This window comes from Nomascus leucogenys, chromosome 10 (genome assembly GCF_006542625.1).
Source record: "Nomascus leucogenys isolate Asia chromosome 10, Asia_NLE_v1, whole genome shotgun sequence".
Lineage (NCBI taxonomy): Eukaryota > Metazoa > Chordata > Mammalia > Primates > Hylobatidae > Nomascus > Nomascus leucogenys.
In genome coordinates, this window is record NC_044390.1 from 63,731,763 (window position 1) to 63,759,319 (window position 27,557).

A 27,557-nucleotide genomic window follows, 5' to 3' on the forward strand; every position below is an offset into this window, starting at 1 on the left:
CCTCTCAAAAAAAAAAAAATTTTTAAATAGTTATAGGACTACTGACATTTTAAATTTCCTCTTGTGTCAGTTTAGAAGGTTGTATTTATCAGGAATGTGTTCAGTTCATCTAAATTTTCAAATGTGTTGGTGTGGAATTTTTCATAATTATCCTCTTATTATCTTTTTTTTTTTTTCTTTTTTTCCGAGATGGGGTCTCGCTCTGTCGCCCAGGCTGGAGTGCAGTGGCATGATCCTGGCTCACTGCAACATCTGCCTCCCAGGTTCAAGCGATTCTCCTGCCTCAGCCTCTTGAGTAGCTGAGACTACAGGTGCCCGGCTAATTTTTGTATTTTTAGTAGAGATGGGGTTTCACCATGTGGCCAGTCTGGTCTCGAACTCCTGACCTCAGGTGATCCACCCACTTTGGCCTCCCAAAGTGTTGCGATTACAGGCGTGAGCCAACATGCCCAGCCCAGAGAGGTGACATCTTGAGGGGACACCTTCAGGGTGGATAGGTTGAGTCTCTGTCACCTAGGAAGCCCCTCCCCTTTTACCACTGTATTATATGGGGTTAGCACAGTGCAAACATGGAGGCCTCTTTCTGTCCCTATCCAGCCCTGGCTCTGGGAGTGGTGGGCTCGCGACTTAGGCCTATCTGCCTGGTTTCCTGCAGAGCCCCCCTCCATGCGCCTGAAGGCCCGACCCGGCAGCCCTGGTTTTTCCGTGCTTACCTGCAGCGCCTTCTCCTTCTACCCTCCGGAGCTGCAACTTCGGTTCCTGCGGAATGGGCTGGCCGCTGGCACCGGCCAGGGCGACTTCGGCCCCAACAGTGACGGATCCTTCCACGCCTCGTCGTCACTAACAGTCAAAAGTGGCGATGAGCACCACTACTGCTGCATCGTGCAGCACGCGGGGCTGGCGCAGCCACTCAGGGTGGAGCTGGGTGAGGCCCCGCCCAGTGGTGATGTTCCTGGTTTCCCGTTGCCTTGTCTGACTGCTGCGCCAGTCCTTCCTGAGTCTGACCTTCCTCCCCACTGCTGCCACCTCCTTGAATCTGACTGCCTTGAACCTCGCGCCTGTCAGTGCCCCCAAAACCTGATGGCTTGTCCTTCCCAAGGCCGACTGCCTTCCATCTCCTGCTGCTTCTGGCCTCACTGAGTCTGAAGAGCTGTTAACCGCCATGGCCAGTCCTCCCTGAGTCTGACCATCTTCCATCCTGCTGCTGCTGCTGCTGCGGGTCTTCCCGGAATCTGACCATTTGTTGTCTGCTATGCCCGTCCTCACCAAGACTGACCGCCTGCTGCTTTGCTACTGCCGAGGCCCATGAGGCTGACTTCCCACTGCTCTGCCTGCCTCTCCCCACTGCACCGGCACAGCCCCGCCCTGCCGCTGCTGATCCATTGCCGGTGTGACCGCGGTCGCTCGTGCTGTGGCTGGTTCTTACATCCAACCTGGGGGCACTCTGCCCAGATCACTCGCCTGGCCTTGCCTCTGCCCATCAGACACTTGGTGCTGGAATCTCCGAGGCTGGGAGGGACTGGGACCCCCCCAGTTCTGTGTCCTGACTGGGTGGGGTGGAGGGGCTGCTCCACATCTCACAGCGTTCTCTGGCTGCAGAATCTCCAGCCAAGTCCTCCGTGCTCGTGGTGGGAATCGTCATCGGTGTCTTGCTACTCATGGCAGCGGCTGTAGGAGGAGCTCTGTTGTGGAGAAGGATGAGGAGTGGGCTGCCAGGTGTGGGGCAGCGGGAGGGAGAGCCTCCGAGAGAGGGGCAGAGACCCCAAGAGAGGGGCACACGGACCTGGGAGGACAGAGACCAGAGAGGTGGAGACAGAAACCCAGAGATGGGAGAACAGAGGTGCAGAGAGAGGGGGACAGAGACAGAGGGGACAGAGTCCAGAGAGAGGTATGGATAGAGGGAGGGGGAGACAGACCCAGAGGAGGGAGGCAAAGATGTAGAAAGGGGGGGGACGGAAAATTGGGAGAAGGGGAGACAAAGGCCCAGAAGGAAGGCGATAGAGACTGAGGAAGAGTGTGTGAGACACACACAGAAATGGGGGACGCCAGTCAGACCCAGAGCGCCTCAGAGATTCTTATGACCTCTCCCTCTGTCTCTCCTCAGCCCCTTGGATCTCCCTTCGTGGAGACGACACCGGGGCCCTCCTGCCCACCCCGGGGGAGGCCCAGGATGCTGATTCGAAGGATGTAAATGTGATCCCAGCCACCGCCTGACCATCCGCCATTCCGACTGCTAAAAGCGAATGTAGTCAGGCCCCTTTCATGCTGTGAGACCTCCTGGAACACTGGCATCTCTGAGCCTCCAGAAGGGGTTCTGGGCCCAGTTGTCCTCCCTCTGGAGCCCCGTCCTGTGGTCTGCCTCAGTTTCCCCTCCTAATACATATGGCTGTTTTCCACCTCGATAATATAATACGAGTTTGGGCCCGAATCAGTGTGTTCTCATCATTTTTCAGGCAGGGGAGGTAAGGGAATGAGTCGGGGGATGAATGGCGGCTGGGCCTCAGATCTCTCCTACAGGTAACATGCTGCAACGGGGAAACCTGCCAGTTTTATATATCAGGTCATGTATTTTCTTTTTCTTTTTTTCTTTTTTTTAGACGGAGTCTTGCTCTGTTACTCAGGCTGGAGTGCTGTGGCGCAATCTCGGCTCACTGTAAGCTCCGCCTCCTGGGTTCACGCCATTCTCCTGCCTCAGCCTCCCGAGTAGCTGGGACTACAGGCGCCCGCCACCACGCCCGGCTAATTTTTTGTATTTTTAGTAGAGACGGGGTTTCACCATGTTAGCCAGGATGGTCTGGATCTCCTGACCTCATGATCCACCCGCCTCTGCCTCCTAAAGGGGTGGGATTACAGGCGTGAGCCATCGCGCCGGGCCTAAGGTCACGTATTTTTTTTTTTTTTTTAGACAGAATTTTGCTCTTGTTGCCCAGACTGGAGTGCAATTGCGCGATATCAGCTCACTGCAACCTCCGCCTCCCAGGTTCAAGCGATTCTCCTGCCTCCCAAGTAGCTGGGATTTCAGGCATGCGCCACCACACCTGGCTAATTTTTTGTATTTAGTAGAGACGGGGTTTCACCATGTTGGTCAGGCTGGTCTGGAACTCCTGACCTCAGGTGATCCACCTGCCTCAGCCTCCCAAAGTTCTGGGGTTTTCAGGCATTGAGCTACTGTGCTCAACCTGAGGTCATGTGTTTTTAATTCATAACTTTTACAAATGTTTACTGGATGACTGCCATGCCAGGCATTTTGAGGAATTCTTGGCTACTGTCTGACCACCTGAATCCTCAGAGCCGAGGAGGAGCGAGGAGCACTGTTCACTCTTGGAGGAAATGGGATATTTCCTCCGGCCCCTTCTTGATTCTGCTCTTCCTTTTTTTTTTCTTTTCTTTTATTTTTTATTTTTATTTATTTATTTTTTTTGAGACGGAGTTTCGCTCTTGTTGCCCAGGCTGGAATGCAATGGTGCGATCTCGGCTCACCACAACCTCTGCCTCCCGGATTCAAGCGATTCTCCTGCCTCAGCCTCCCAAAGTAGCTGGGATTACAGACATGCGCCACTACACCCGGCTAATTTTGTATGTTTAGTAGAGATGGGGTTTCTCCATGTTGGTCAGGCTGGTCTCGAACTCCCAACCTCAGGTGATCCGCCCGCCTCGGCCTCCCAAAGTTCTGGGATTACAGGCGTGAGCCACCGCGCCCGGCCTTGTTTTCTTTTCTTTCGTTCTTTTTGTTTCTTTGTTTGTTGTTGTTTTTTGGTATAGAAGTGTTGGAACGTACACCTCTTTCTTAAACCATCCTGACAAAGGGAAAGAGGGAAAAATACATTTCCCGTGAGTTGTTGGGACTAGAACAGCTGGAGGTGGACGGCAGAGTGCCGCGACGACTGCCAGGAGTTGTAGTTCTCCCCGGCCGCGTCACTGCGGCGTCGCCCACCCACCTTCCCCGGGCAAGCTGCGGTTTCCTTTGTGGACGTGGCGAGGAGCGCCCGCGGCACCCCATGCACTCATTGGCCCCGCCCCTTGAGACGCTCGTGCGAGCTCATTGGGCGGGGGGCGGGGCTGTGCGCTGCCAGAGGCGGGGCCTGACTGGAGAGCTGCCGAATTGGGCACATTTGCGGGAACGCAGAGCGGAGCGTGGAGAGCGGAGCGAAGCTGGATAACAGGGTAAAGGGAGTGGGTGGGGGGGCCTCTGTCCAGAGAGGGCGGCTCAGGGCGCCTCGGGGCGGCTCGGGTCGAGGATCAGGGTCCGGACTGGGAGCAATGACGGGGAGCCTGCCTGACCTCTCGCTGGCCACAACTATGCCCTGTACTTTGCGTGGGATGTGCGCCACGTCTCTCTCTGAAATTCCCCCTGGCAGGTCTGGGACCCCCCTGAGACTCCATCAGAAGATTCGGTCCTCCCCATAGGTGGCTTTACCTCTAAGCATCCCGCCCTCTTTTCCCCCATCGCCCGCCCTTTTTGAGCCCAAAAGTTTGCAGCCAACTTCCATCTCCCCGTCCTGTCCTAGGTAACCCCTCCACCCCGCCATTCTCCTGTCCCGTGTCTGTCCCCATCCCTGTGACCCCTGACCCCTGGCCTTTGCCACTCCCCAGGGACCGATGATGTGGCGAGCATCGCTTCTGCTGCTTCTGTTGCTACTGAGGCACGGGGCCCAGGGGAAGCCATCCCCAGACGCAGGCCCTCATGGCCAGGGGAGGGTGCACCAGGCGGCCCCCCTGAGCGACGCCCCCCATGATGACGCCCACGGGAACTTCCAGTACGACCATGAGGCTTTCCTGGGACGGGAAGTGGCCAAGGAATTCGACCAACTCACCCCAGAGGAAAGCCAGGCCCGTCTGGGGTAAGAGAGACGTTCGGTTGGGGGCGTGTTCTGAGGTGGGGCTTGGGAGAGAGACGCGGGGGTATTGACAGGGGTCAGAGAAATGGCGTGGACTGAACTTCACTTCTCTGTGAGAAATGAAATTCTACCTTCTCTCCTTGGGAAAAACAAATTAAGTTAAAATTGAGGCCTAAAGAGGACCTTTGAAGTCGGGCGTGGCGGCTCACTCTTGTAATCCCAGCACTTTGGGAGGCCTAGGCAGGCGGATCACTTGAGGTCAGGAGTTCGAGAACAGCCTGGCCAACATGGTGAAATCCCGTTTCTACTAAAAATACAAAATTAGGCAGGCGTGGTGGTGGGCATCTGTAATCCCAGCTAACTTGGGAGGCTGAGGCAGGAGAATCGCTTGAACCTGGGAGGCGGAGGTTGCAGTGAGCCAAAATTGCACCACTGCCCTCCAGCCAGGGCGACAAAGTGAGACTCTGTCTAAAAAACAACAACAACAATAAAAAAAAGAGGACCTTTGAGGGCAGCAAAATCTGGGTTAGATTCAACCCCCTAAGCACTCCTTATTCTTTTGTCCCAGACATCTCCCCTCCCCAAGCCTCAGTTTCCTGCTCTGTAAATGGCAGGACTGGTGTGGAAAATGAGGTTTGGCCTTTAAGGAGCCCGGCCAGGGCAGGAAAGTGGCGGAGCCCTGAGTTTCAGGGTGAGCTGGGTGGAATGGAGCCTTGTCCACCCTCTCTGTCCAGGCCTGAGGGCAGGGGGGCGCAATGGGACCAGCCCCCTTCATCTGTGCATCTTCCTGACACTGATTCAGCCTACAAAGGTTTATCCAGCACCTGCTATGTGCCAGGCACTGCTCTAGGTGCTGAAGTCACCACAGCTAACACATTTGTCCTCCTTGTAGGCTGATCAGTGTCAGGAAGATGCACAGATGAAGGGGGCTGGTCCCATTGCGCCCCCCTGCCCTCAGGCCTGGACAGAGAGGGTTTACACTGTGGTGAGGGAAACTGCAAGAAGTCAATAAGTAGAAAGTGGATCAAATAGAGATAAATGCATCCAAGAAAGATAAAGCAAGAGAGTCAGAAAGTGTGGAGGGGAGAGGTTGCTGGTGGGGGGGAGTTGCAATTTTTATTTATTTATTTATTTACTTATTGAGATGGAGTCTCGCTCTGTCACCCAGGCTGGAGTGCAGTGGTGCCATCTCAGCTCACTGCAACCTCCACCTCCTGGGCTCAGGCAATTGTCCTGTCTCAGCCTCCCAAGTAGCTGGGATTACAGGCGCTAGCCACCACGCCCAGCTAATTTTGTATTTTTATTTTTGTTGTTGTTGGTTTTGAGATGGAGTCTCGCTCTGTCACCCAGGCTGGAGTGCAGTGACGCGATCTCGGCTCAGTGGAACCTCCATCTCCCTGGTTCAACCAATTGTTCTGCCTCAGACTCCCTAGTAGCTAGGACTACAAGTGAACGCCTCCACATCCAGCTAATTATTTTTTTCTTTCTTTTCTTTCTTTTTTTTTGAGACAGAGTGAGACTCTGTCTCCCGGGCTGGAGTGTAGTGGCGTGATCTAAGCTCATGCAACCTCTGCCGCCCGGGTTCAAGCAATTCTCCTGCCTCAGCCTCCCAAGTAGCTGGGATTATGGGTGCACGCCCCCACGCCCAGCTAATTTTTTTTTTTTTTGTATTTTAGTAGAGACGGGGTTTCACTGTGTTGCCCAGGCTGGTCTCGAACTCCTGAGCTCAGGCAATCCACCCGCCTCGGCCTCCCAAAGTGCTGGGATTACATGCGTGAGCCACAGCACCCAGCCCAGGCCCGGGTAATTTTTTTTTTTTTTGAGACAGAGTTTTGCTCTTGCCCAGGCCGGAATGCAGTGGCGCAATCTCGGCTCACTGCAAACTCCGCCTCCCGGGTTCAAGTGATTCTCCTGCCTCAGCCTTCCGAGTAGCTGGGATTACAGGCATGCACCACCATGCCCGGCTAATTTTGTATTTTTAGTAGACATGGGGTTTCTCCACATTGGTCAGGCTGGTCTCGAACTCCTGACCTCAGGTGATCCACCCGCCTCGGCCTCCCAAAGTGCTGGGATTACAGGCGTGAGCCACTGCGCCCGGCCAATTTTTGTATTTTTAGTAGAGACAGAGTTTCACCATGTTGGTCAGGCTGGTATCGACCTGCCGACCTCAGGTGATCTGCCAGCCTCAGCCTCCCAAAGTGCTGGGATTTGAGCCACCGCGCCCAGCTGCAGCTGCAATTTTAAACAGGGAACTTGGAAAAGGCCTCCATGAGAAGGTGGTATGTGGTATTGAGCCATGTGGGTATCTGAATGAATAGCATTCCAGGCAGACAGAACAGTTAAGTGCAAAGGCCCTGAGGCAGGAGTGAGCTTGGAGTGTCTGAGCAACAGTTCTGAGGCCCGTGTGGCTGGAACTCAGTGAGAAAGGGGAGAGAGTGGGAGGTGAGGGCAGAGAAGGAGCAAAGGGGTTCAGCATGGTGGTTCATGTCTGTAATCCCAGCACTTTGGGAGGCCGAGGCTGGGGGATCACTTGAGCCCAGGAGTTCAAGACCAGCCTGGGCAACATAGTGATACCCCGCCTCTACAAAACAAATACAAAAATTAGCCCAGCATGGTGGCGTGCGCCTGTAGTCCCAGATACTAGGAAGGCTGAGGAGGGAGGATCACTTGGGCCTGGGAGGTCAAGGCTGCAGTGAGCCAAAATCATGCCACTGCACTCCAGCCTGAGCAACAGAGCAAGACTTTGTCTCAAAAAGAGAGAGGGCCACGTGCAGTGGCTCATGCCTGTAATCCCAGCACTTTGGGAGTCCAAGGCTGGCGGATCGCCTGAGACCATGCAAAGGGGGTCAGATCATGCAATGCAAAGCCTTTTAGGCCACGATGAACATTTAGGCTTTTCTCCAATTGAGAGTAGAGCTGAGGGAGGACGTGAGCTGACTTAGGTTTTGAGAGAATCCTGCGGGCTGCGAGGTGGGGAACAGACTGTAGGGAGCAAGAAGCAGGAAGCCCAGTGAGGAAGCGACTGCAATAGTCCAGGTGGAAGACAAGACAAGATGGTGGCCAGATCAGGATGGAGACAGTGGCGGTGGTCCCCAGGACTGCTGGCTGGGAGATTGTGCTTGGATGGGCATGCATGAAGGAGAAATGGAGGAAGAAGGGCAGTGACAGGTTAGCACATTTAGCTTAGCACTAATGGCAATGCCAGGCATTGTCCTAAGTGCTTTATTATTGTTATTATTATTATTATTACTATTATTTTGAGACGGAGTCTCGCTCTGTCTCCCAGGCTGGAGTGCAGTGGCGTGATCTCGGCTCACTGCAAGCTCCACCTCCAGGGTTCACGCCATTCTCCTGCCTCAGCCTCCCGAGTAGCTGGGACTACAGGCACCCACCACCACGCCTGGCTAATTTTTTTGTATTTTTAGTACACGGGGTTTCGCCGTGTTAGCCAGGGTGGTCTAGATTTGCTGACCTCGTGATCTGCCCTCCTAGGCCTCCAAAGTGTTTTTTGTTTGTTTGGAGACAAGGTCTTCCTCTGTTGCGCAGGCTGGAGTGCAGTGGCACGATCTCGGCTCACTGCAACCTACGTCTCCTGGGTTCAAGCAATTCTCCTGCCTCAGCCTCCCGACTAGTGGATATTACAGGCATCCACCACTGTGCCCAGCTAATTTTTGTATTTTTAGTAGAGACGGTTTCACCATGTTGGCCAGGCTGGTCTGGAACTCCTGACCTCAGGTGATCTGCCCACCTCGGCCTCCCAAAGTGCTGGGATTACAGGCGTGAGCCACCGTGCCCGGCCTATTATTGTTATTGTTATTTGAGATGGAGTCTCGCTCTGTTGCCCAGGCTGGAGTGCAGTGGTACTATCTCGGCTCACTGCAACCTCCACCTCCCAGATTCAACCAATTCTCCCGCATCAGCCTCCAGAGTAGCTGGGATTTCAGGTGCGTGCCACCACGCCTGGCTAATTTTTGTATTTTTAGTAGAGACGAGGTTTCACCATGTGGGCCAGGCTGGTCTGGAATGTCTGATCTCAAGTGATCCGCCTGTCTTGGCTTCCCAAAGTGCTGGGATTACAGGCGTGAGCCACTGCGCCTGTCCTGTCCTAAGTGCTTTACATGGCCTAACTCATTTATTCTCCACAACCTCCCTTTTAGGGTAGGTACCGTTTTTCCCTCTGCATTTTACAGAGGGGTAACTGAGACACAGAGAGGTTAAGTCACGTGCCCACAGTCACACAGCCAGTAAGAGGAAGTGGCTGGATTTGGACCTAAAATATCTGGCTGTGGAGCCCAAGCGCTTAACAACAGCAGGAACCTCAGAGAAGGGTGTGATTCCGGGGACCGAGTCGGGCCCTTGACAGACTGGAGCAGAGACCGCCTGGTGTGGGAGGTGGGGCGGTGACTCAGGCAGGCCTGGAGAGGGCTCTGCTGTCTCGGATTTTCGACCTTAGGGAGAGGGCCGCGGGGGTCTAGGGACGGTGACAGGGAGGAGGGCTCCATGTAGTCTCTGTTAATTAGAGACTGGGAGAGGACCGGCCTGGCAGGGCGTCACCAAAGGAGAGGAGAGGGGCCCGGGAACTGACAGGCGTGGCCCGAGAGAAGGGGAGAGATGGAACCTAAAGTGGCTTGACATGCGACGGGGAGGGGCACAGGAACCCGGAGGAGCATGGGGAGGGGAACAGGGAGACTGAGCCCCCGGGGTTGCGCGTGATGGTCCTCAGGCAGTGCCTGATTCAGCCGGGAGCAGGCAGGGGAAAGCCACGGGGCGCAGCACACGGCAGGGCTGGAGGGAGAGGAGCCTGAAATTGACACGCGCAGCCTGGTAAGGGGGCGGGGCATGGGGCGGGTCGGGGCCTGAGACAGCGGGGCGGGGGGGGGATCGGGGGTGTGGCCGTGGCTGTCTGGGTTCAGAGTCAATCTTGCAACAGGGCCCCCTTGGCAAGGGGCGCAGTGCGACGCCGCGCTCCCCTTCACCACCCCAGCTCAGCCCAGCGAGAGGTGCAGCACGTGCAGGCCGAGGGCGGGGCCAGCGCGGAGAGGGTGGTTCTGCATCGTAGTAGGTCCCTCCCCTGCAGTGCTCCCAGCAGGCCTGCTCGTTCTCGAGAAGGGCGTGACTCTACTCGGGCGTGGACCCTAGGCTGAGGGGTAGGGTCCTCCGGTGGGCTTGGTCCCGAAATTGACACGCCCGCGGACCGTGGACTGTATTTTCAGCCCCGGATACGAAGTGTCCCAGGGGGCGTGGCCCGTGCGAGGGGCGGGGCCTGGGGGCGGGACCAGAGACTGACGCGTGCCCGCCCCGGCTTGCAGGCGGATCGTGGACCGCATGGACCGCGCGGGGGACGGCGACGGCTGGGTGTCGCTGGCCGAGCTTCGCGCGTGGATCGCGCACACGCAGCAGCGGCACATACGGGACTCGGTGAGCGCGGCCTGGGACACGTACGACACGGACCGCGACGGGCGTGTGGGTTGGGAGGAGCTGCGCAACGCCACCTATGGCCACTACGCGCCCGGTACGCGGCGAGCCCCCGACCCTGCTCCCCATACACCGTGACCCTGACCTTCTGGACCGCCTCATTCTGAGAACCCTGAACCCATTTACCCAGAGTCCCTGGCCCCTAACCAGGCTCTACGCACTTTCAGGAGCCCATCACTATGAGATCTTCAGTTTCTCACCTCTGGCTTCTCTTTTTGTTTTTCGTTTGCTTATTTTCTGGTATTTAGCTGCATGCTAAAAACGATCTTTTTTTCAACATGAAGTCACAATTAGGTGCTAAAAGCCACTGAACGCACCCAAACAGGGACTTGAACCCTGGGCCCTCAAATTAAAAGTCCAATGCTCTACCAACTAAGCTACCCAGGTTCCCTTCAGGGTTTTCATTCTGGGACCCACCACCTCTATGACAATATGACTAGGGTACTTGAGATCCCTGGCCAAGGACACCTACTTTCCATGCCTTGTCATCCTGACCCCTAACCTCCGTGACCTCTCATCCTGAGAACCCCAAAGCCAGTTACTCAGCCCCTGACTCTCAGATCCCTCCTTTCTGTCCCAAGTCCCAACCTCAGTGCCCCACCCCCCACCACACACACAGCCCTCATTCTCTCCCTCCTCTCCTCTCTGTCCCTGGCCCCAGCTTCCCCGTCCAGCCTGTCCTCCACAGGGCTGGGCGGGGGGAGGGGGGTCTTCACGCCCAGCACTGACTCTGCCCCTCCCTCCCACTCCTGGGCCCCTAGGAGACAATCCCACCCCTCAGCCGGGATGTTTCCATCTGTAGCTTTGTTTTTCTGCATTTTCTGCACCAAATGGATTTTCTGTAGTTTTCCTGAACTCACCACACTCTTCAAACCTCTACCTTCTGCCCATATTGTTCCCTACAGTTACAATGCCCTTCCCCTCCTCTCAGTCAAGCCATCTCAGTCCCTGTAAGCTACCCTATCACAGCCTCAGTCTGGGGCCAAAACGGCCACTGTCAACTCAAAGTCCGCCATTCCTGTCTCCACACCCTTGGATCAGTCATTTCTTCTCTCTGAGAATCAATTTTTGCATTCAGAAAGTAGAATACATAGAAAAACCCACTGTACATGCTTTTTTGTGATGATTAAATGCAATATTGTACATAAACAGCTTAGCATATAATCTCTCACAAGTTAACTAATTTATTGTGTGGATGTAATATGTTATATAGCCCGGGTGCCATGGCTCACCCCTGTAATCCCAGCACTTTGGGAGGCTGAGGCGGGTGGATCACGTGAGATCAGGAGTTAGAGACCAGCCTGGCCAACGTGGCAAAACCCTGTCTTTATCAAAAAAAAATACTTAGCTGGGTGTGATGGTGTGCACCTGTGATCACAGCTACTCTGGAGGGTGAGGCAAGAGAATCACTTGAACCCAGGAGGTGGAAGTTGCAGTGAGCCCAGATCACACCACTGCACTCCAGCCTGGGCGACAGAGGGACACTGTGTCTCAAAAAAAAAAAAAAAAAAAAAAAAAAAAAAAATATATATATATATATATATATATATATATATATGGCTAGGCACAGTGGCTCATGCCTGTAATCCCAGCACTTTGGGAGGCCGAGGCGGGCAGAACACGAGGTCAGGAGATCGAGACCATCCTGGCTAACACGGTAATAACCCCATCTCTACTAAAAAATACAAAAAATTAGCCGGGCATGGTGGCGGGCGCTTGTAGTCCCAGCTACTCGGGAGGCTGAGGCAGGAGGATGGCGTGAACCCGGGAGGTGGAGCTTGCAGTGAGTCGAGATCGTGCCACTGCACTCCAGCCTGGGCAACAGACTGAGACTCTTTCTCAAAAAAAAAAAAAATATATATATATATACACACACACACACTAATAATATGTTATATAACGTATTATATACTTATATAATAAATATATAAGGCCAGGTGCAGTGGCTCACGCTTGTAATCCCAGCACTTTGGGAGGCCGAGGCGGGCGGATCACAAGGTCAGGAGATCAAGACCACGGTGAAACCCCGTCTCTACTAAAAATACAAAAAATTAGCCGGGCGTGGTGGCGGGCGCCTGTAGTCCCAGCTACTCGGAGAGGCTGAGGCAGGAGAATGGCGTGAACCCGGGAGGCGGAGCTTGCAGTGAGCCAAGATCGTGCCACTGCACTCCAGCCTGGGTGACAGAGCGAGACTCCGTCTCAAAAAACAACAAAAAAAAATAAATATATATACAAATTATATATAAAGTATCGATATTTTTTTTTGGGGGGGGGTGGAGTTTTGCTCTTGTTGCCCAGGCTGGAGTGCAGTGGCGCAGTCTCGGCTCACTGCAACCTCCGCCTCCCGGGTTCAAGCGATTCTCCTGCCTCAGCCTCCCAAGTAGGTGGGATTACAGGCATGCACCACCACGCCTGGCTAATTTTGTATTTTTAGTAGAGATGGGGTTTCTCCATGTTGGTCAAGCTGGTCTCGAACTCCCGACCTCAGGTGATCTGCCCACCTCGGCCTCCCAAAGTGCTGGGATTACAGGTTTGAGCCACCACACCCGGCCTACTTTTTTATTTTTTTTTTGAGATGGAGTGGAGTTTCACTCTTTTTGGCCAGGCCGCAGTGCAGTGGCAAGGTCTTGGCTCACTACAACGTCATCCTCCTGGGTTCAAGCAATTCTCCTGCCTCAGCCTCACGAGTAGCTAGTACTACAGGCACCCACGACCATGCCAGGCTAATTTTTGTATTTTTAGTAGAGAAGGGGTTTCACCATGTTGACCAGGCTGGTCTCGAACTCCTGACCTCAGGCGATCCACCCACCTCGGCCTCCCAAAGTGCTGAGATTACAGGTGTGAGCCACTGTGCCAGCCTTCTAAATTCTTTTTTTTTTTTTTTTTTTTGAGACATAGCCTCCCTCTGTCACCCAGGCTGGAAAGCAGTGATGCAATCTCGGCTCACGGCAACCTCCACCTCCCGGGTTCAATCGACTCTCACGCCTCAGACTCCCGAGTAGCTGGGATTACAGGCGTGCCCCACCATGCCTGGCTAAGTATTTTTTTGGTAGAGATGGGGTTTCGCCATGTTGGCCAGGCTGGTCTCGAACTCCTGACCTCAAGTGATCCACCAGCTTCAGCCTGGGATTGTAGGCGTGAGCCACCGCGTCCAGCCTACTGATATATACTTATTATTAACTCCACAGAAATCTTTGTACCCCAGTAGGATTTACTTTGTCTTTGTTTTAACCTGCTTGGCGTTTCCTCCATTAAAGCTCATCTCACTGAGACCTGTCCTTCCCCAGGTGAAGAATTTCATGATGTGGAGGACGCAGAGACCTACAAAAAGATGCTGGCTCGGGACGAGCGGCGTTTCCGGGTGGCCGACCAGGATGGGGACTCGATGGCCACTCGAGAGGAGCTGACGGCCTTCCTACACCCCGAGGAGTTCCCTCACATGCGGGACATCGTGATTGCTGTGAGTGGTGGCTGGAAAACCTTGCCCCCCACACCCTTCCGGGGACCCAGGCTTCCGGTTCAGGTCCTGCTTCCCAGCACCGACCGGGGGGGCAGGCAGTCACCTGGCTCTCCAGCATCTTGCCAGGAAAGCCAGGCCACAAACACAGGTCAGAGGACAGTGACCTTTCCCACCTCCACTCTCAGACCACTGGGGTCTGATTTCTCCTCGTCTGGCCTCCCCCTGTGCTCGCACTTGGGGTCCAGGCCCCCAGCCTTCCCTCAGACAGCCACTGTGCCCCACCTTATACAATTTCTTTTCTTTCTTTCTTTTTTGTTTTGAGACTTAGTCTCCGTTGGTTGCCCAGGCTGGAGTGCAGTGGTGCGATCTCGGCTCACTGCAACCTCCACCTCCCGGGTTCAAGCAATTCTCCTGCCTCAGTGTCCCGAGTAGCTGGGATTACAGGCGCGCACCGCCACGCCTGGATAATTTTTAGTAGAGACGGGATTTCTTCATGTTGGTTGGGCTGGTCTCAAACTCTCGACCTCAGGTGATCCGCCCACCTCAGCCTCCCAAAGTGCTAGCATTACAGGCATGAGCCACCGTGCCCGGCCAATTTTGTATTTTTTTCTAGTTGAGATGGGATTGCACCATGTTGGCCAGGCTGGTCTTGAACTCCTGACCTCAGGTGATCTGACCACCTTGGCCTCCCAAAGTGCTGGGATTACAGGCATGAGCCGTCGTGCCTGACCCCAAAATGTGCTTTGTTCTATAGAAGAAGGCTTTTCTTTCTTTCCTTCCTTTTTTTTAAAAATTTATTTATTTATTTATTTATTTATTTATTTATTTATTTATTTTTGAGACAGGGCCTCACTCTGTTACCCAGACTAGAGGGCAGTGGCTCGATCTCAGCTCACTGCAACCTCAAACTCTTGGGCTCAAGTGATCCTCCCACCTCTGCCTTCTGAGAAGCTGAGACCACCAGGCACAAGCCATCATGTCTGGCTAATTTTTTTTTTTTTTTTTCTCAGACGGAATCTCGCTCTGTCGCCCAGGCTGGAGTGCAGTGGCACAATCTCGGCTGACTGTAAGCTCTGCCTCCTGGGTTCACGCCATTCTCCTGCCTCAGCCTCCCGAGTGGCTGGGACTACAGGCGCATGCCGCCATGCCTGGCTAATTTTTTTTTTAGTAGAGACGGGGTTTCACTGTGTTAGCCAGGATGGTCTCGATCTCCTGACCTCCTGATCCACCCACCTCGGCCTTCCAAAGTGCTGGGATTACAGGTGTGAGTCACCACGCCCGGCCATGCCTGGCTAATTTTTAAATTTTGTGTAGAGACAGGGTCTCGCCATGTTGCCCAGGCTAGTCTCGAAATCCTGGGCTCAATCCATCCTCCCGCCTCAGCCTCCCAAAGTGCTGGGATTACAGGTGTGAGCCACCGTGCCCAGCCCACAGTCTTATAGTGAATGAGTTTGGATATAAATTGGGGAACAAAAGTCGTTTTGCTCAAGAAGGGCACAAAAACAAGGAGCGGAGGTGTCAAGTGTGTCAGAAGACCCCCCAAAGTGCAGCATGTTCACCCATAAAGCAGAGGTAGGTTCTAGGCTCTGCCAAACTTAAAGGAGCTTCTCCCCTTCCAGGGTGTTTGCTGGGGCTTGAGCAAGTTATTAGGGAACCAGGACAGCTTTCCTTGTGAGCAACAAACCTGTGCATTGCTGGACACTGGGGCCTCCGGGCTCTCGCCCCGTAAATGCAGGTAGTGCCTGTATGATGACAACATCCCAGAAAGCCTGCAAATGTCCCACATGCTGCCTGTTGAGATTGCTCTATGCCTGCCCCCCACAGCTGCCCGGAGCTAAATTTCCAAGAGAACCTCTCACTCTTACACCAGGGGTCCAGCTTCCCCCAGGAGCCAGGGTCATCGGCCCCCAGCCTCAATGCCCCTTTCTCCCCCAGGAAACCCTGGAGGACCTGGACAGAAACAAAGATGGCTATGTCCAGGTGGAGGAGTACATTGGTGAGTGGACCCCAATTTCTTCTTGGGATGCCTGTCCTCTCTCAGGCATGGGCAGGGTTGGTGGGGGCAGCCAGAGGTACATCACCCATCATCAGAGAGCAGTGGCCCTCAGACATGGGGGCAGGGGCACTCACTGCTTGAGTTCATTTAGCCACCCAACATTTATTGAGCACCTACTGTTTACCAGACACAAAAAGCATCTATGGAGCACCTGCTGTGTGTCACGCCCAGGAAACACTTACTGAGCACCTACTGCATATGGGTGGTTGCGCCTACAGCAGACAATAACACAGACAAAGTCCCTTCTTGGGGGTCTAGAGTTTCTACAAAATCAAGGCTCAGGGGCTGTGTTTAGTTGAGGATGGGGGTCAGGAAGCTGGTCTTGAACCTGCATCTGCACAGCAAGCACTGTGTTTCCTGTTACATGGGATGTTGGGGGCACCCTCACAATACCCCCTGAGTTCTGAGTTCTCCCTGGGCCCCTGCCACTGTCCCTGACCCTAGCGGGCAAAAAATTTAGTCAAAGAGAAAGCTAACAAGGATTTTTTTTTTTTTTTTGAGACAGAGTTTTGTTCTGTTGTTCAGGCTGGAGTGCGGTGGCATGATATCAGCTCTCTGCAACCTCCGCCTCCCAGGCTCAAGAGATTCTTCTGCCTCAGCCTCCTGAGTAGCTGGGATTACTGGTGCCTGCCACCACACCTGGCTAATTTTTGTATTTTTAGTGGAGATGGGATTTCACCATGTTGGCCAGGCTGGTCTGGAACTCCCGACCTCAGGTGATCTGCTCATCTTGGCCTCCCAAAGTGGTGGGATTACAGGCGTGAGCAACCAAGCCCAGCTAGGAATTTTTTTTTTAAGTTTGAAAACATTGTTTATTCTTTTATTTTTTTCTGACCATATCCTACATGAGAAAACATTTTTCTTTCTTTCCTTCTCTCACTTTCTTTCTTTCTTTCTGTCACTCTCTTTCTTTCTTTCAGTGTGTGTGTGTGTGTGTGTGTGTGTGTGTGTGTGTGTGTGTGTGTGTGTGTCTCTCTCTCTCTCTCTTTATTCAATAGAGATGGGTTCCCACTATATTGTCCAGGCTGGTCTAGAACTCCTGGGCTCAAGCAATCTTCCCACCTTGGCCTCCCAAAGAACTGGGATTACAGGCATGAATCACCACACCTGGCTGAGAGAACATTTTTATATCTTTTTCTTAAGAGATGGGGTTGGGCCGGGCGCAGTAGCTCATGCCTGTAATCCTAGCACTTTGGGAGGCTGAGATGGGTGGATCATGAGGTCAGGAGTTCGAGACCAGCCTGGCCAAGATGGTGTACTAAAAATACAAAAATTAGCCGGGCCTGGTGGCAGGAGTCTGTAATCCCAGTTACTCGGGAGACTGAGGCAAGAGAATCTCTGGAACCCAGGAGGCAAAGGTTGCAGTGAGCCTCAATCGCACCATTGCACTTCAGCCTGGGCAACAAGAGCGAAACTCCGTCTTAAAAAAGAAGAGATGGGGTCTTGCCCTGTCGCCCAGGCTGGAGTGCAGTGGGGTGATCTTGGCTCACTGCAGCCTTGACCTCCTGGGCTCAAGGGATCCTCCCACCTCAGCCTCCCAAGTAGCTGAGACTCCAGGCCCAGTGTGGCCTCTGGAGATATTTCTGGTTGTCACTTTTAGAGGGGAGAGGATGCTACTGATGTCTCCTGGATGTAGCCGAGGGATGCCCCTGAGCATTCTCCCGTGCACAGGACAGGCCCTGACAACAAGGAGGTCACAGGCCCCAGATGCCAGCAGCTGTCCCCATCTTTTTTTTTTTTTTTTTTTTTTGAGACAGAGTCTCGCTATTGTCGCCCAGGCTGGAGTGCAGTGGCTTGATCTCGGCTCACTGCAGCCTCCGCCTCCCAGGTTCAAGCAATTCTCTTGTTTCAGCCTCCTGAGTAGGTGGGATTACCGGCGTGCACCACCACGCCTGGCTAATTTTGTATTTTTAGTAGAGACGGGGTTTCACCATGTTGGTCAGGCTGGTCTTGAACTCTTGACCTCAGGTTATCCACCCGCCTCAGCCTCCCAAAGTGCTGGGATTACAGGCGCGAACCACCACTGCACCCAGCCTATCTTCTCAATTACTTCATCACATTAAGACTTCATCTTCCATTCCTCAGCTCTACGAGGCAGACACTCTCACTAGCTTCCATTATACAGATGACACCTGAGGCCCAGGGGGTGTTGAAGGGATCTGCTGAAGACAATGGGAAGAGGCAGGGCTGGGATTTGAACCTTGGTGTTTGGGCTCTGGCACCTATTTCTTAACTCCTCCCCAACCGGTAACATATCAAAATGTATAAAATTGGGGTGGGCGCCATGGCTCACGCCTGTATTCCCAGCACTTTAGGAGGCCAAGATGGGCGGATCACTTGAGGTCAGGAGTTCAAGACCAGCCTGGCCAACGTGATGAAACCCTGTCTCTACTAAAACTACAAAAATTAGCTGGGCATGGTGGCGGCTACCTGTGATCCCAGCTACTCGGGAGGCTAAGGCAGGAGAATCACTTGAACCCGGGAGGCGGAGGTTGCAGTGAGCTGAGATTGTGTCACTGCACTCCAGCCTGTAATCCCAGCACCTTGGGAGGCCGAGGCCGGTGGATTACGAGGTCAGGAGTTCGAGACCAGCCTGGCCAAGATGGTGAAACCCCGTCTCTACTAAAAATACAAAAATTAGCTGGGCGTGGTGGCACGCGCCTGTAATCCCAGCTACTCGGGAGGCTGAGGCAGGAGAATCACTTCAACCTGGGAGGCGGAGGTTGCAGTGAGCTGAGATTGCGCCGTTGCACTCCAGCCTGGGCAACAAGAGCGAAACTCCATCTTAAAAAAAAAAAGGGGATGGGGTCTTGCCCTGTGGTCCAGGCTGGAGTGCAGTGGGGTGATCACAGCGAGACTCCATCTCAAAAAAAAAAATTTTTTTTTTGTAGAAACAGGGTCTTGCTATGTTGCCCAGGTTGGTCTTGAATCTTGGCCTCAAATGACCCCCTTGCCTGGGTCTCCCAAAGTGTTGGATTACAGTCATCACTGCACCTGGCATATCTGTCACCTGCTAACTGGCCAGAAACATCCTCACACGTTCCTCCTGCAGGACATTGCTTACTATGTGCCAGGCACTGCCTTGCCCAATGCACACACTACTTCACGTGTGTGTCAATGAAATCAATCAATCATGCAATCAACCAATCAAATGAATTTCACCTGTAACATAAATGATTGCTTGTAAGTCAGGTTTTGTTACTAATTCCATTGAAACAGCAGAGGACGCTGAGGCGAGAGAGAGGGTAGTGAGTTGCTCGAGGGCCTGGTTCAGGAAGTATCAGAGCCAGGATCAGCCCCCAGCTCCACTAGACCCCCAGAGCTGCCCCTGACCTTGTCCCCTCTGTCCCGGCCCCCAGCGGATCTGTACTCAGCCGAGCCCAGGGAGGAGGAGCCGGCGTGGGTGCAGACAGAGAGGCAGCAGTTCCGGGACTTCCGGGATCTGAACAAGGACGGGCACCTGGACGGGAATGAGGTGGGCCACTGGGTGCTGCCCCCCGCCCAGGACCAGCCCCTGGTGGAAGCCAACCACCTGCTGCACGAGAGCGACACGGACAAGGTGCAGTGACGGGGCCACGGCAGGAGCGAGGAGTGGGTGGGCATTGCGGGCCAGACTCCAGAAACAAACAAGACCTGGGCCTGGAGCTCAGGGTCCCTTTTAGGTGGGATAAAAAAAGAGGGACAGAGAGAGAGGAAAAGAGAGGGGGCAGAGACCCGGAGAGAGAAGGGGACAGAGACCCAGAGAGAGAAGGGGACAGAGACCCAGAGACAGAGGGGGTCAGAGACCCACAGACCCAAAGAGAGAAGGACAGGGACCAAGACGGGGGACAGATTCAGAGAGAAAGGGACAGAGGCCCAGAGAGAGAGGGGGGCAGATACTCAGAGAGGGGGAAAGAGACCCAGAGAGAGAGGGACAGAGACATAGAGAGAGGGGGAGACAGAAGGCGACAGAGACCCAAAGAGAGAAGGACAGGGACCAAGACAGGGGGACAGATACAGAGAGAAAGGGACAGAGGCCCAGAGAACAAGGGTCCCAGAGACTTCGGGACACTTCGGGACACACTTGGATGCAGGGAGGGCTTTCGAAAGCAGGGCCATGTTGTCCTCTCTGAACCCTGACCCTCCCTCCAGGACGGGCGGCTGAGCAAAGCGGAGATCCTGGGTAATTGGAACATGTTTGTGGGCAGTCAGGCCACCAACTACGGCGAGGACCTGACCCGGCACCACGATGAGCTGTGAGCCCCGCGCACCTGCCACAGCCTCAGAGGCCCGTGCAATGACCCGAGGAGGGGCCGCCGTGGTCTGGCCCCCTCCCTGTCCAGGCCCCGCGGGAGGCAGATGCAGTCCCAGGCATCCTCCTGTCCCTGGGCTCTCAGGGACCCCCTGGGTCGGCTTCTGTCCCTGTCACACCCCCAACCCCAGGGAGGGGCTGTCATAGTCCCAGAGGATAAACAACACCTATTTCTGACTGAGTCTCCCAGCCCAGACCCAGGGACCCTGGCCCCAAGCTCAGCCTCTAAGAACCGCCACCAACTCCTCCAGCTCCAAATCTGAGCCTCCACCACACAGACTGAAATTCCCCTGGCTCCAGCCCTCTCCTGCCTGGCCTGGCCTGGGACACCTCCTCTCTGCCAGGAGGCAATAAAAGCCAGCGCCTTGACCTTGTGTGTCTGTGTCTGTCTGTTGTCTGCCTGTCTCTATGAAGGGTAAAGGGGCCCTGGAGACGGTTTGGGGGCTGTGACTGGGAATTGGGGGCTGAGGCATCCAATAAGGGACCAGGCATTTGAAGGAGGGGTGCTGGGTGTTGGAGGGATTGGAGTGCGTTCCTGGGTATAAAACAAACAAAAAAAATTGGGTCAGGCCCGGTGGCTCACGCCTGTAAGCCCAGCAATTTGGGAGGCCGAGGCGGGCAGATCACGAGGTCAGGAGTTCGAGACCAGCCTAGCCAACATGGTGAAACCCCGTCTCTACTAGAAATACAAAAATTAACCAGGTGTGGTGATGGGCACCTATAATCCCAGCTACTCTGGAGGCTGAAGCAGGAGAATCGCTTGAACCCGGGAGGTGGAGGTTGTCGTGAGCCAAGATGGTGCCACTGCACTCCAGCCTGGGTGACAGAGGGAGACTGTCTCAAAAAAAAAAAAAGGAAAAAAAAAGCCTGGACTCTGCAGTGCACAAACTAGACAGGAAGCCCTGCCCTCTCAGAGCTCCAGTTCTGTAAGGAAGAGACACAGCGACCTAAGATATGGCATGGCGCGACAGACGCTGTGAAGCAGGGGAAGCTGTAGCAGTGTGGCAATGTTCTGATGACTGAGAGGCTGGGAAAGGTCTCAGTGGTAAATGGAGTGAAGGAGGGAGCCACAGAGAGATCTGGAGGGAGAGCATTCCAGGGAGAGAGAAGAACAAGTAAAATGGCCCTGAGGCAGGAGTGGGCCTGGTGTGGCAGCATCAGCAAGGAGGCTAGAGTGGCTGGAAGGGCATGAGCCAGGGGAAGATGGTCAGAGCTGAGGGCAGATGGGGCCTGCGGCCAGACTGTGCAGGCCCCTGCAGGCAGGTCATGGTGGTCCCTGTTTGGTGGCACAAGACAGAGATGGACAGAGACCCAGAGAGAAGGGGATGGGGACTAAGAGAGAGAGGGACAGAGACCCAGAGAAAGAGGGGGACAGAGATCCAAAGAGATGGGGATAGAGACCCAGAGAGAGACAGAATTTAATCTGAGTGACATGAGAGCCGCTGGAGTGTCATGAGCAGAAGAGGGATTATAAACTGCTTTGAGTTATTTAAGTGTCGGGTTGGGCGCAGTGGTTCATGCCTGTAATCCCAAGGATTAATCAAGGATTGCTTGAGCCCAGGAGTTCAAGACCAGCCTGGGATGATCTTTTATAAAGACAGCATCTCTCTTTTTTTTTTCTTTCTTTTTTTTTGAGACGGAGTCTCGCTCTGTCGCCCAGGCTGGAGTGCAGTGGCGCAATCTCACCTCACTGCAAGCTCCACCTTCCGGGCTCACGCCATTTATAGAGACCATATCTCTATTAAGAAATTAGTTTATGGCCGGGCGCGGTGGCTCACGCCTGTAATCCCAGCACTTTGGGAGGCCGAGGCGGGCGGATCACGAGGTCAGGAGATCGAGACCATCCTGGCTAACACAGTGAAACCCCGTCTCTACTAAAAATACAAAAAATTAGCCGGGCGAGGTGGCGGGCGCCTGTAGTCCCAGCTAATCGGGAGGCTCAGGCAGGAGAATGGCGTGAACCCCGGGGGACGGAGCCTGCAGTGAGCCGATATTGCGCCACTGCACTCCAGCCTGGGCGACAGCGAGACTCCGTCACACACACACAAAAAAAAGAGTCTTGCTCTGTCACCCAGGCTGGAGTGTAGTGGTGCGAACATGGCTACAGTCAGCCTTGACCCCCTGGGCTCAAGCAATCCTCCCACCTAAGCCTCCTGAGTAGCTGAGACCGCAGGCGTGCACCACCACACCTGACTAGTTTTTTCAATTAAAAAGTAAATTTTGGCCAGGTGCGGTGGCTCACGCCTGTAATCCCAGCCCTTTGGGAGGCTGAGGCAGGTGGATCACCTGAGGTCAGGAGTTCGATACCAGCCTGACCAACATGGAGAAACCCTGTCTCTACTAAAAATACAAAATTAGCTGGGCGTGGTGGCGCATGCCTGTAATCCCAGCTACTCGGGAGGCTGAGGCAGGAGAATTGCTTGAACCTGGGAGGTGGAGGTTGCTGTGAACCGAGATTGTGCCATTGCACTCCAGCCTGGGCAACAAGAGCAAAACTCTGTCTCAAAAAAAAAAAAAAAAAAAGTAAATTTTGAATTGAACTCTGTCATGCATAAAAGGGCATATATCGTATGTGGAGAACTGAATGAACTTTCACAATCTGACCACCCCTGGGAAGCCGTACCTAGATCAAGAATAGGCTATTTTCCAGCTTCCCTCTCCGGATAAGAAGCCCATGAGGCCCATTCTGGTCCCTCCCCCGCAAGGGTGAACACCATCCTGAGTTCTAATCCCCAGGTTAGTTTTGCCTGTTCTTGAATTTCCTTTTTAAAAATTAATTAGTAAATTAATTTTTTTTTTTTTTTTTTGAGATGGAGTCTCGCTATATCACCCAGGCTGGAGTGCAGTGGCGCGATCTCGGCTCACTACAAGCTCCACCTCCCAGGTTCAGGTCATTTTCCTGCCTCAGCCTCCCGAGTAGCTGGGACTACAGGCGCCCGCCACCACGCCTGGCTAATTTTTTGTATTTTTTAGTAGAGGTGGAGTTTCACCGTGTTAGCCAGGATGGTCTCGATCTCCTGACCTCGTGATCCGCCCACCTCAGCCTCCCAAAGTGCCGGGATTACAGGTGTCAGCCACCGCGCCCGGCCTTTTTTTTTTTTTTGAGACGGAGTCTCGCTCTGTCACCAGGCTGGAGTCCAGTGGCGCGATCTTGGCTCACTGCAACCTCCGCCTCCTGGGGTCAAGCGATTCTCCTGCCTCAGCCTCCCAAGTAGCTGGGATTACAGGCACGTGCCACCACGCCCAGCTAATTTTTGTATTTTTAGTAGAGATGAGGTTTCACCATGTTGGTCAGGATGGTCTTGATCTCTTGACCTCATGATCCACCCACCTCGGCCTCCCAAAGTGCTGGGATTACAGGCATGAGCCACTGCGCCCAGCCACCAGCTCTGTCTTTTAAAAAAAAAAAAATTAGGCCAGGTGCAGTGAGCCGAGACTGTGCCACTGCACACCAGCTTGGCGAGAGAGCGAGACTCCGTCTAAAAAAAAAATTAAAAAAATAAAAAAATTACATTAAAAAAATCCCCCTGATTTTTTAGGGTAGTGAAACCATTCTGTATGATACTGTAATGATAGATGCATGTCATTATATATTACACAAAACTCATAGAATGTACAACACAAAGAATGAATTCTAATATCAACCATGGACTTGAGTTAATATATCAGTATTGGCTTATTGATTGGAACAAATGTACCATACTAATGCAAGATGTTAATAAGGAAAACCGAGGGCATATGGGAACTCTACTTTCCACTCACTTTTTCTTTGACCTAAACTGGTCTAAAACTAAGGCTCTTTAATGTAAAAAATCATAAGGAACTAAGAAAAAATATCTCCTTTATAAGACTAAAGTCCCATAGGTCCATCCCCTCATATTTAATAGATTTTTTTTCCCTCTTGGGAAAGGAGATAGACATAACCCAGGGTTAGATTGTAAACCTATAGACAGTTTGGAGAGAACTGTCATTTTAGTAATATTAAGTTTACAATCTATAAACACGGTATATCTCCACATTGCTTTAAGTCTTTTAATTATCTCATCAATGTTTTGTAGTTTTCAGGTTTTTTTTGTTGTTGTTAAATTAATCCCTAAGTATTGTGTTTTTTTCCTCTGCTATAGCAAATAAAAATGCTTTTTAACTTCATATTTCAAGTTTTTGCTTCCAATATATAAAATAGAATTATTTTGATATTGGCCAGGCGCGGTGGCTCATGCCCGTAATCCCAGCACTTTGGGAGGCTGAGGTGTGCAGATCACGAGGTCAGGAGATCGAGACCATCCTGGTTAACACAGTGAAACCCCGTCTTTACTGAAAATACAAACAATTAGCTGGGCGTGGTGGCGGGCGCCTGTAGTCCCAGCTACTCCGGAGGCTGAGGCAGGAGAATGGTGTGAACCCGGGAGGTGGAGCTTGCAGTGAGCAGAGATCGTGCCACTGCACTCCAGCCTGGGCGACAGAGCGAGACTCCGTCTCAAAAAAAAGAAGAATTATTTTGATATTTTGATATTAACTTCATATGCTGTGAACTTGCCAAGTGTACTTACTGGTTCTAGAATTTCCATGTTATCCCTTTTTATTATTTTATTTATTCACTGACATTTCCTGTTGTTTTATGCATTATAAACATTTAGATTCTTGAGTCTAGTTATAATAGCTATTACAATAGCTTTGTGTGTGTGTGTGTGTGAGGCCCCAGTGTGTATGTGAGGCATCATGCAGCGGTGAGATCACAGCTCATTGTAGCCTTGGTCTCCTGGGCTCTAGCGATTCTCCCACCTCAGCCTCCCAAGTGGCTGGGACTATAGGTGCATATCACCAAGCTGGGCTATTTTTTTTTTTTTTTTTTTTTGAGACAGAGTCTTGCTCTGTCATCCAGGCTGGAGTGCAGTGGCATAATTTCCGATCACTGCAATTTCCACCTCCTGGGTTAAGGCGATTCTTGTGCCTCATCCTCCCAAGTAGCTGGGACTGCAGGAACCCACCACCACACCCAGCTAATTTTTTGTACTTTCTTGGTAGAAACAGGGTTTTGCCATGTTGGCTAAGCTGTCTCGAACTCCTGGCCTCAAGTGATCCACCTGCCTTGGCCTCCCAAAGTGCTGGGATTACAGGGCTGAGCCACTGTGCCCAGCCATGCTGGGTTAATTTTAAGATTTTTATGGAGAAGACATTTCACTATGTTGCCCAGGATGGTCTTGGAACTCCTGGACTCAAGTGATCTTCCAGCCTCAGCCTCCCCAAGTACTGGAATTACAGGTGTGAGCCTCTGCAGCCACCCTATCAATGGCTATTTTTATTTTTAAATTAAAAAAAAATTTTGTTTTTTGAGACAGGGTCTCACTCTGTCACCCAGGCTGGAGTGCAGTGGCAAAATTATGGTTCACTGCAGCCTCAACCTCCTGGGCTCAGTTGATACTTCCACCTCAGCCTCCTGAGTAACTGGGACTACAGGCATAGGCCATTAAGACATAGCTAATATTTTGCATTTTTTTTATAGAGACAAGGTTTTGTCATGTTGCCAAGCTAGTCTTGAACTCCTGGGCTCAAATGATCCTCCTGCCTCAGCCTCCCAAAGTGCTGGGATTACAGGCTTGAGCCATTGTGCCTGGCCAATAGCTACTTTTTTTTTTTTTTTGAGATGGAGTCTTGCTCTTGTCGCCCAGGCTGGAGTGCAATGGCACAATCTTGACTCACTGCAACCTCCGCCTCCCGGGCTGAAGTGATTCTCCTGTCTCAGCCTCCCGAGTAGCTGGGATTACAGGCATGGACCACCATGCCCGGCTAATTTTTGTATTTTTAGGAGAGACAGGGTTTCATCGTGTTGGGCAGGCTGGTCTCGAACACCCGACCTCATGCGATCTGCCCTCCCCGACCTCTCAAATTGCTAGGATTACAGGCATAAGCCACCGCGCCTGGCCAGTTCACTTTTATTTTTTTTTTCAGGTTTACTTGGGCTTTTTGGAGTGTACCCATGCAGCCAGGTGTGGTTCAGGGTCAGCTAGATATTTGAGTAGAGTTGGGCCAGGTGCGGTGGCTCACGCCTGTAATCCCAACACTTTGGGAGGCCGAGGCAGACGGACCACGAGGTCAGGAGATTGAGACCATCCTGGCTAACACGGTGAAACGCCGTCTCTACTAAAAATATTAAAAAATTAGCTTGGGCGTGGTGGTGGAGGCCTGTAGTCTCAGCTACTGGCGGGGCTGAGGCAGGAGAATGGCGTGAACCCGGGAGGCGGAGTTTGCACCACTGCCCTCCAACCTGGGCGACAGAGCGAGACTCCGTCTCAAAAAAAAAAAAAAAAAAAAAGATATTTGAGTAGAGTTTATAGAAACCATTCCGGGTACCCTCTCTCCAGGTTTTCTTTTCCAGGATTTATCTCCTCACCTTCCTTTTGCTGTAGTTCTTCAAGCTAGGTAGACTGGATTTCCCCCTGGTGTTTTAACTGCCAGTCATGGTATGAACTAGAACTTACCCCCAAGTAAAAGCTGTACAAATAAGAAACTCGCCTTGCTTTTTTCTGAGTGTCAAGTCCCCTCCAGTTGCTCTATCTGCTTTTGTTTACCTTCCAGTGCCTTGCCTTTGGGTAATTGTTTTCTACGTTTTTTCCAGAGTTTATAACTGTTGTCTGTGTGGGAGGGCTGGAATTTGAATCCAGGCGCGCCCGACTGCAAGCGTTTTAGTATGATAACATACTGCCCTCTAGTGGCTGGATGTGGAGAACTGGGTTATGTGGGAGGAAGGGCCTATTGGTAAATCTCTGAGGGCTGCGTGTTTGGAAACATTGTTTATCGAAAACAATACCCACACATAGCAACACATTACTTGCACAGAACAGTTTATGGTGAAAAACTGCCCAGCATCTTGTCACACTTAGTGCTTCTCTCCAGAATTTTTTTAGTTTTAAAATATTCTTGCATATTTTATTTTAAAATAATGGCCATACTCTCACAGGATACAAAACCCGAAATATACAGGCTGCTACAAGCTAAAAACAACGCCTTCCACTACGTTCAACTCTTCACAGACAGCCAGTGTTTCCTTCCATGGAGAATCTACACAGATTTAAGCAAATATGTACAAATAGTTTTTGTTTGTTTGTTTGTTTTTTAAGACGAGTCTCGATCTGTCTCCCAGGCTGGAGTGCAGTGGTGCAATCTTGTCCTACTGCAACCTCCGCCTCCCGGATTCTCCTGCCTCAGCCTCCTGAGTAGCTGGGATTACAGGCATGCGCCACCACGCCAGCTAATTTTTTGTATTCTTTTTTTTTTTTGAGACAGAGTCTCGCTCTGTCGCCCAGGCTGGAGTGCAGTGGTGCGATGTCGGCTCACTGCAAGCTCCGCCTCCCGGGTTCAAGCCATTCTCCTGCCTCAGCCTCTCCGAGTAGCTGGGACTAAGCTCCCACCGCCATGCCCGGCTAATTTTTTTTTGTA

At 52.6% G+C, this 27,557-nt stretch overlaps 2 protein-coding genes and 1 non-coding gene across 4 annotated transcripts in view; 2 read left to right on the forward strand and 1 right to left on the reverse strand.

The window, feature by feature from the left end:
- Positions 1 to 2,428, forward strand: part of LOC100584400 (aldehyde dehydrogenase family 16 member A1) — a 12,658-nt gene extending 10,230 nt beyond the window's left edge. The window contains exons 8-10 of the mRNA XM_030821782.1: positions 489 to 925; positions 1,600 to 1,716; positions 2,105 to 2,428. Coding sequence (XP_030677642.1) covers positions 489 to 925; positions 1,600 to 1,716; positions 2,105 to 2,214 — 664 coding nt within the window. The 3' untranslated portion in view covers positions 2,215 to 2,428. The remainder of the gene's footprint in view (positions 1 to 488; positions 926 to 1,599; positions 1,717 to 2,104) is intronic.
- A 1,297-nt stretch (positions 2,429 to 3,725) lies between these two features.
- Positions 3,726 to 20,494, forward strand: RCN3 (reticulocalbin 3). 2 transcript variants are annotated; one of them, XM_030821054.1, is made up of 7 exons: positions 3,726 to 4,164; positions 4,594 to 4,841; positions 10,148 to 10,350; positions 13,601 to 13,773; positions 15,709 to 15,769; positions 19,189 to 19,388; positions 19,961 to 20,494. In XM_030821054.1, exons 2-7 carry the CDS (start codon positions 4,600 to 4,602, stop codon positions 20,066 to 20,068), a joined length of 987 nt encoding a protein of 328 aa, XP_030676914.1. In that variant the 5' UTR covers positions 3,726 to 4,164; positions 4,594 to 4,599; the 3' UTR covers positions 20,069 to 20,494. The 2 variants fall into 2 exon arrangements, with proteins under 2 accessions (XP_030676914.1, XP_030676915.1); XM_030821055.1 differs by having other exon boundaries at positions 4,070 to 4,164; positions 19,189 to 19,304.
- TRNAK-UUU lies at positions 10,628 to 10,700 on the reverse strand. Its single transcript has one exon. It is a non-coding gene; the product is annotated as a tRNA-Lys (tRNA).
- Positions 20,495 to 27,557: the final 7,063 nt, after the last annotated feature.

What these genes read in the sequence shown, in the direction of transcription:
- RCN3 (XM_030821054.1), top strand. Translation starts at nt 4,600, where the DNA reads ATGATGTGGCGAGCATCGCTTCTGCTGCTTCTGTTGCTACTGAGGCAC. An exon ending in GAAAGCCAGGCCCGTCTGGG is followed by an intron (nt 4,842 to 10,147) that starts GTAAGAGAGACG and finishes CCCGGCTTGCAG; the next exon opens with GCGGATCGTGGACCGCATGG. An exon ending in ACGAGAGCGACACGGACAAG is followed by an intron (nt 19,389 to 19,960) that starts GTGCAGTGACGG and finishes CCCTCCCTCCAG; the next exon opens with GACGGGCGGCTGAGCAAAGC.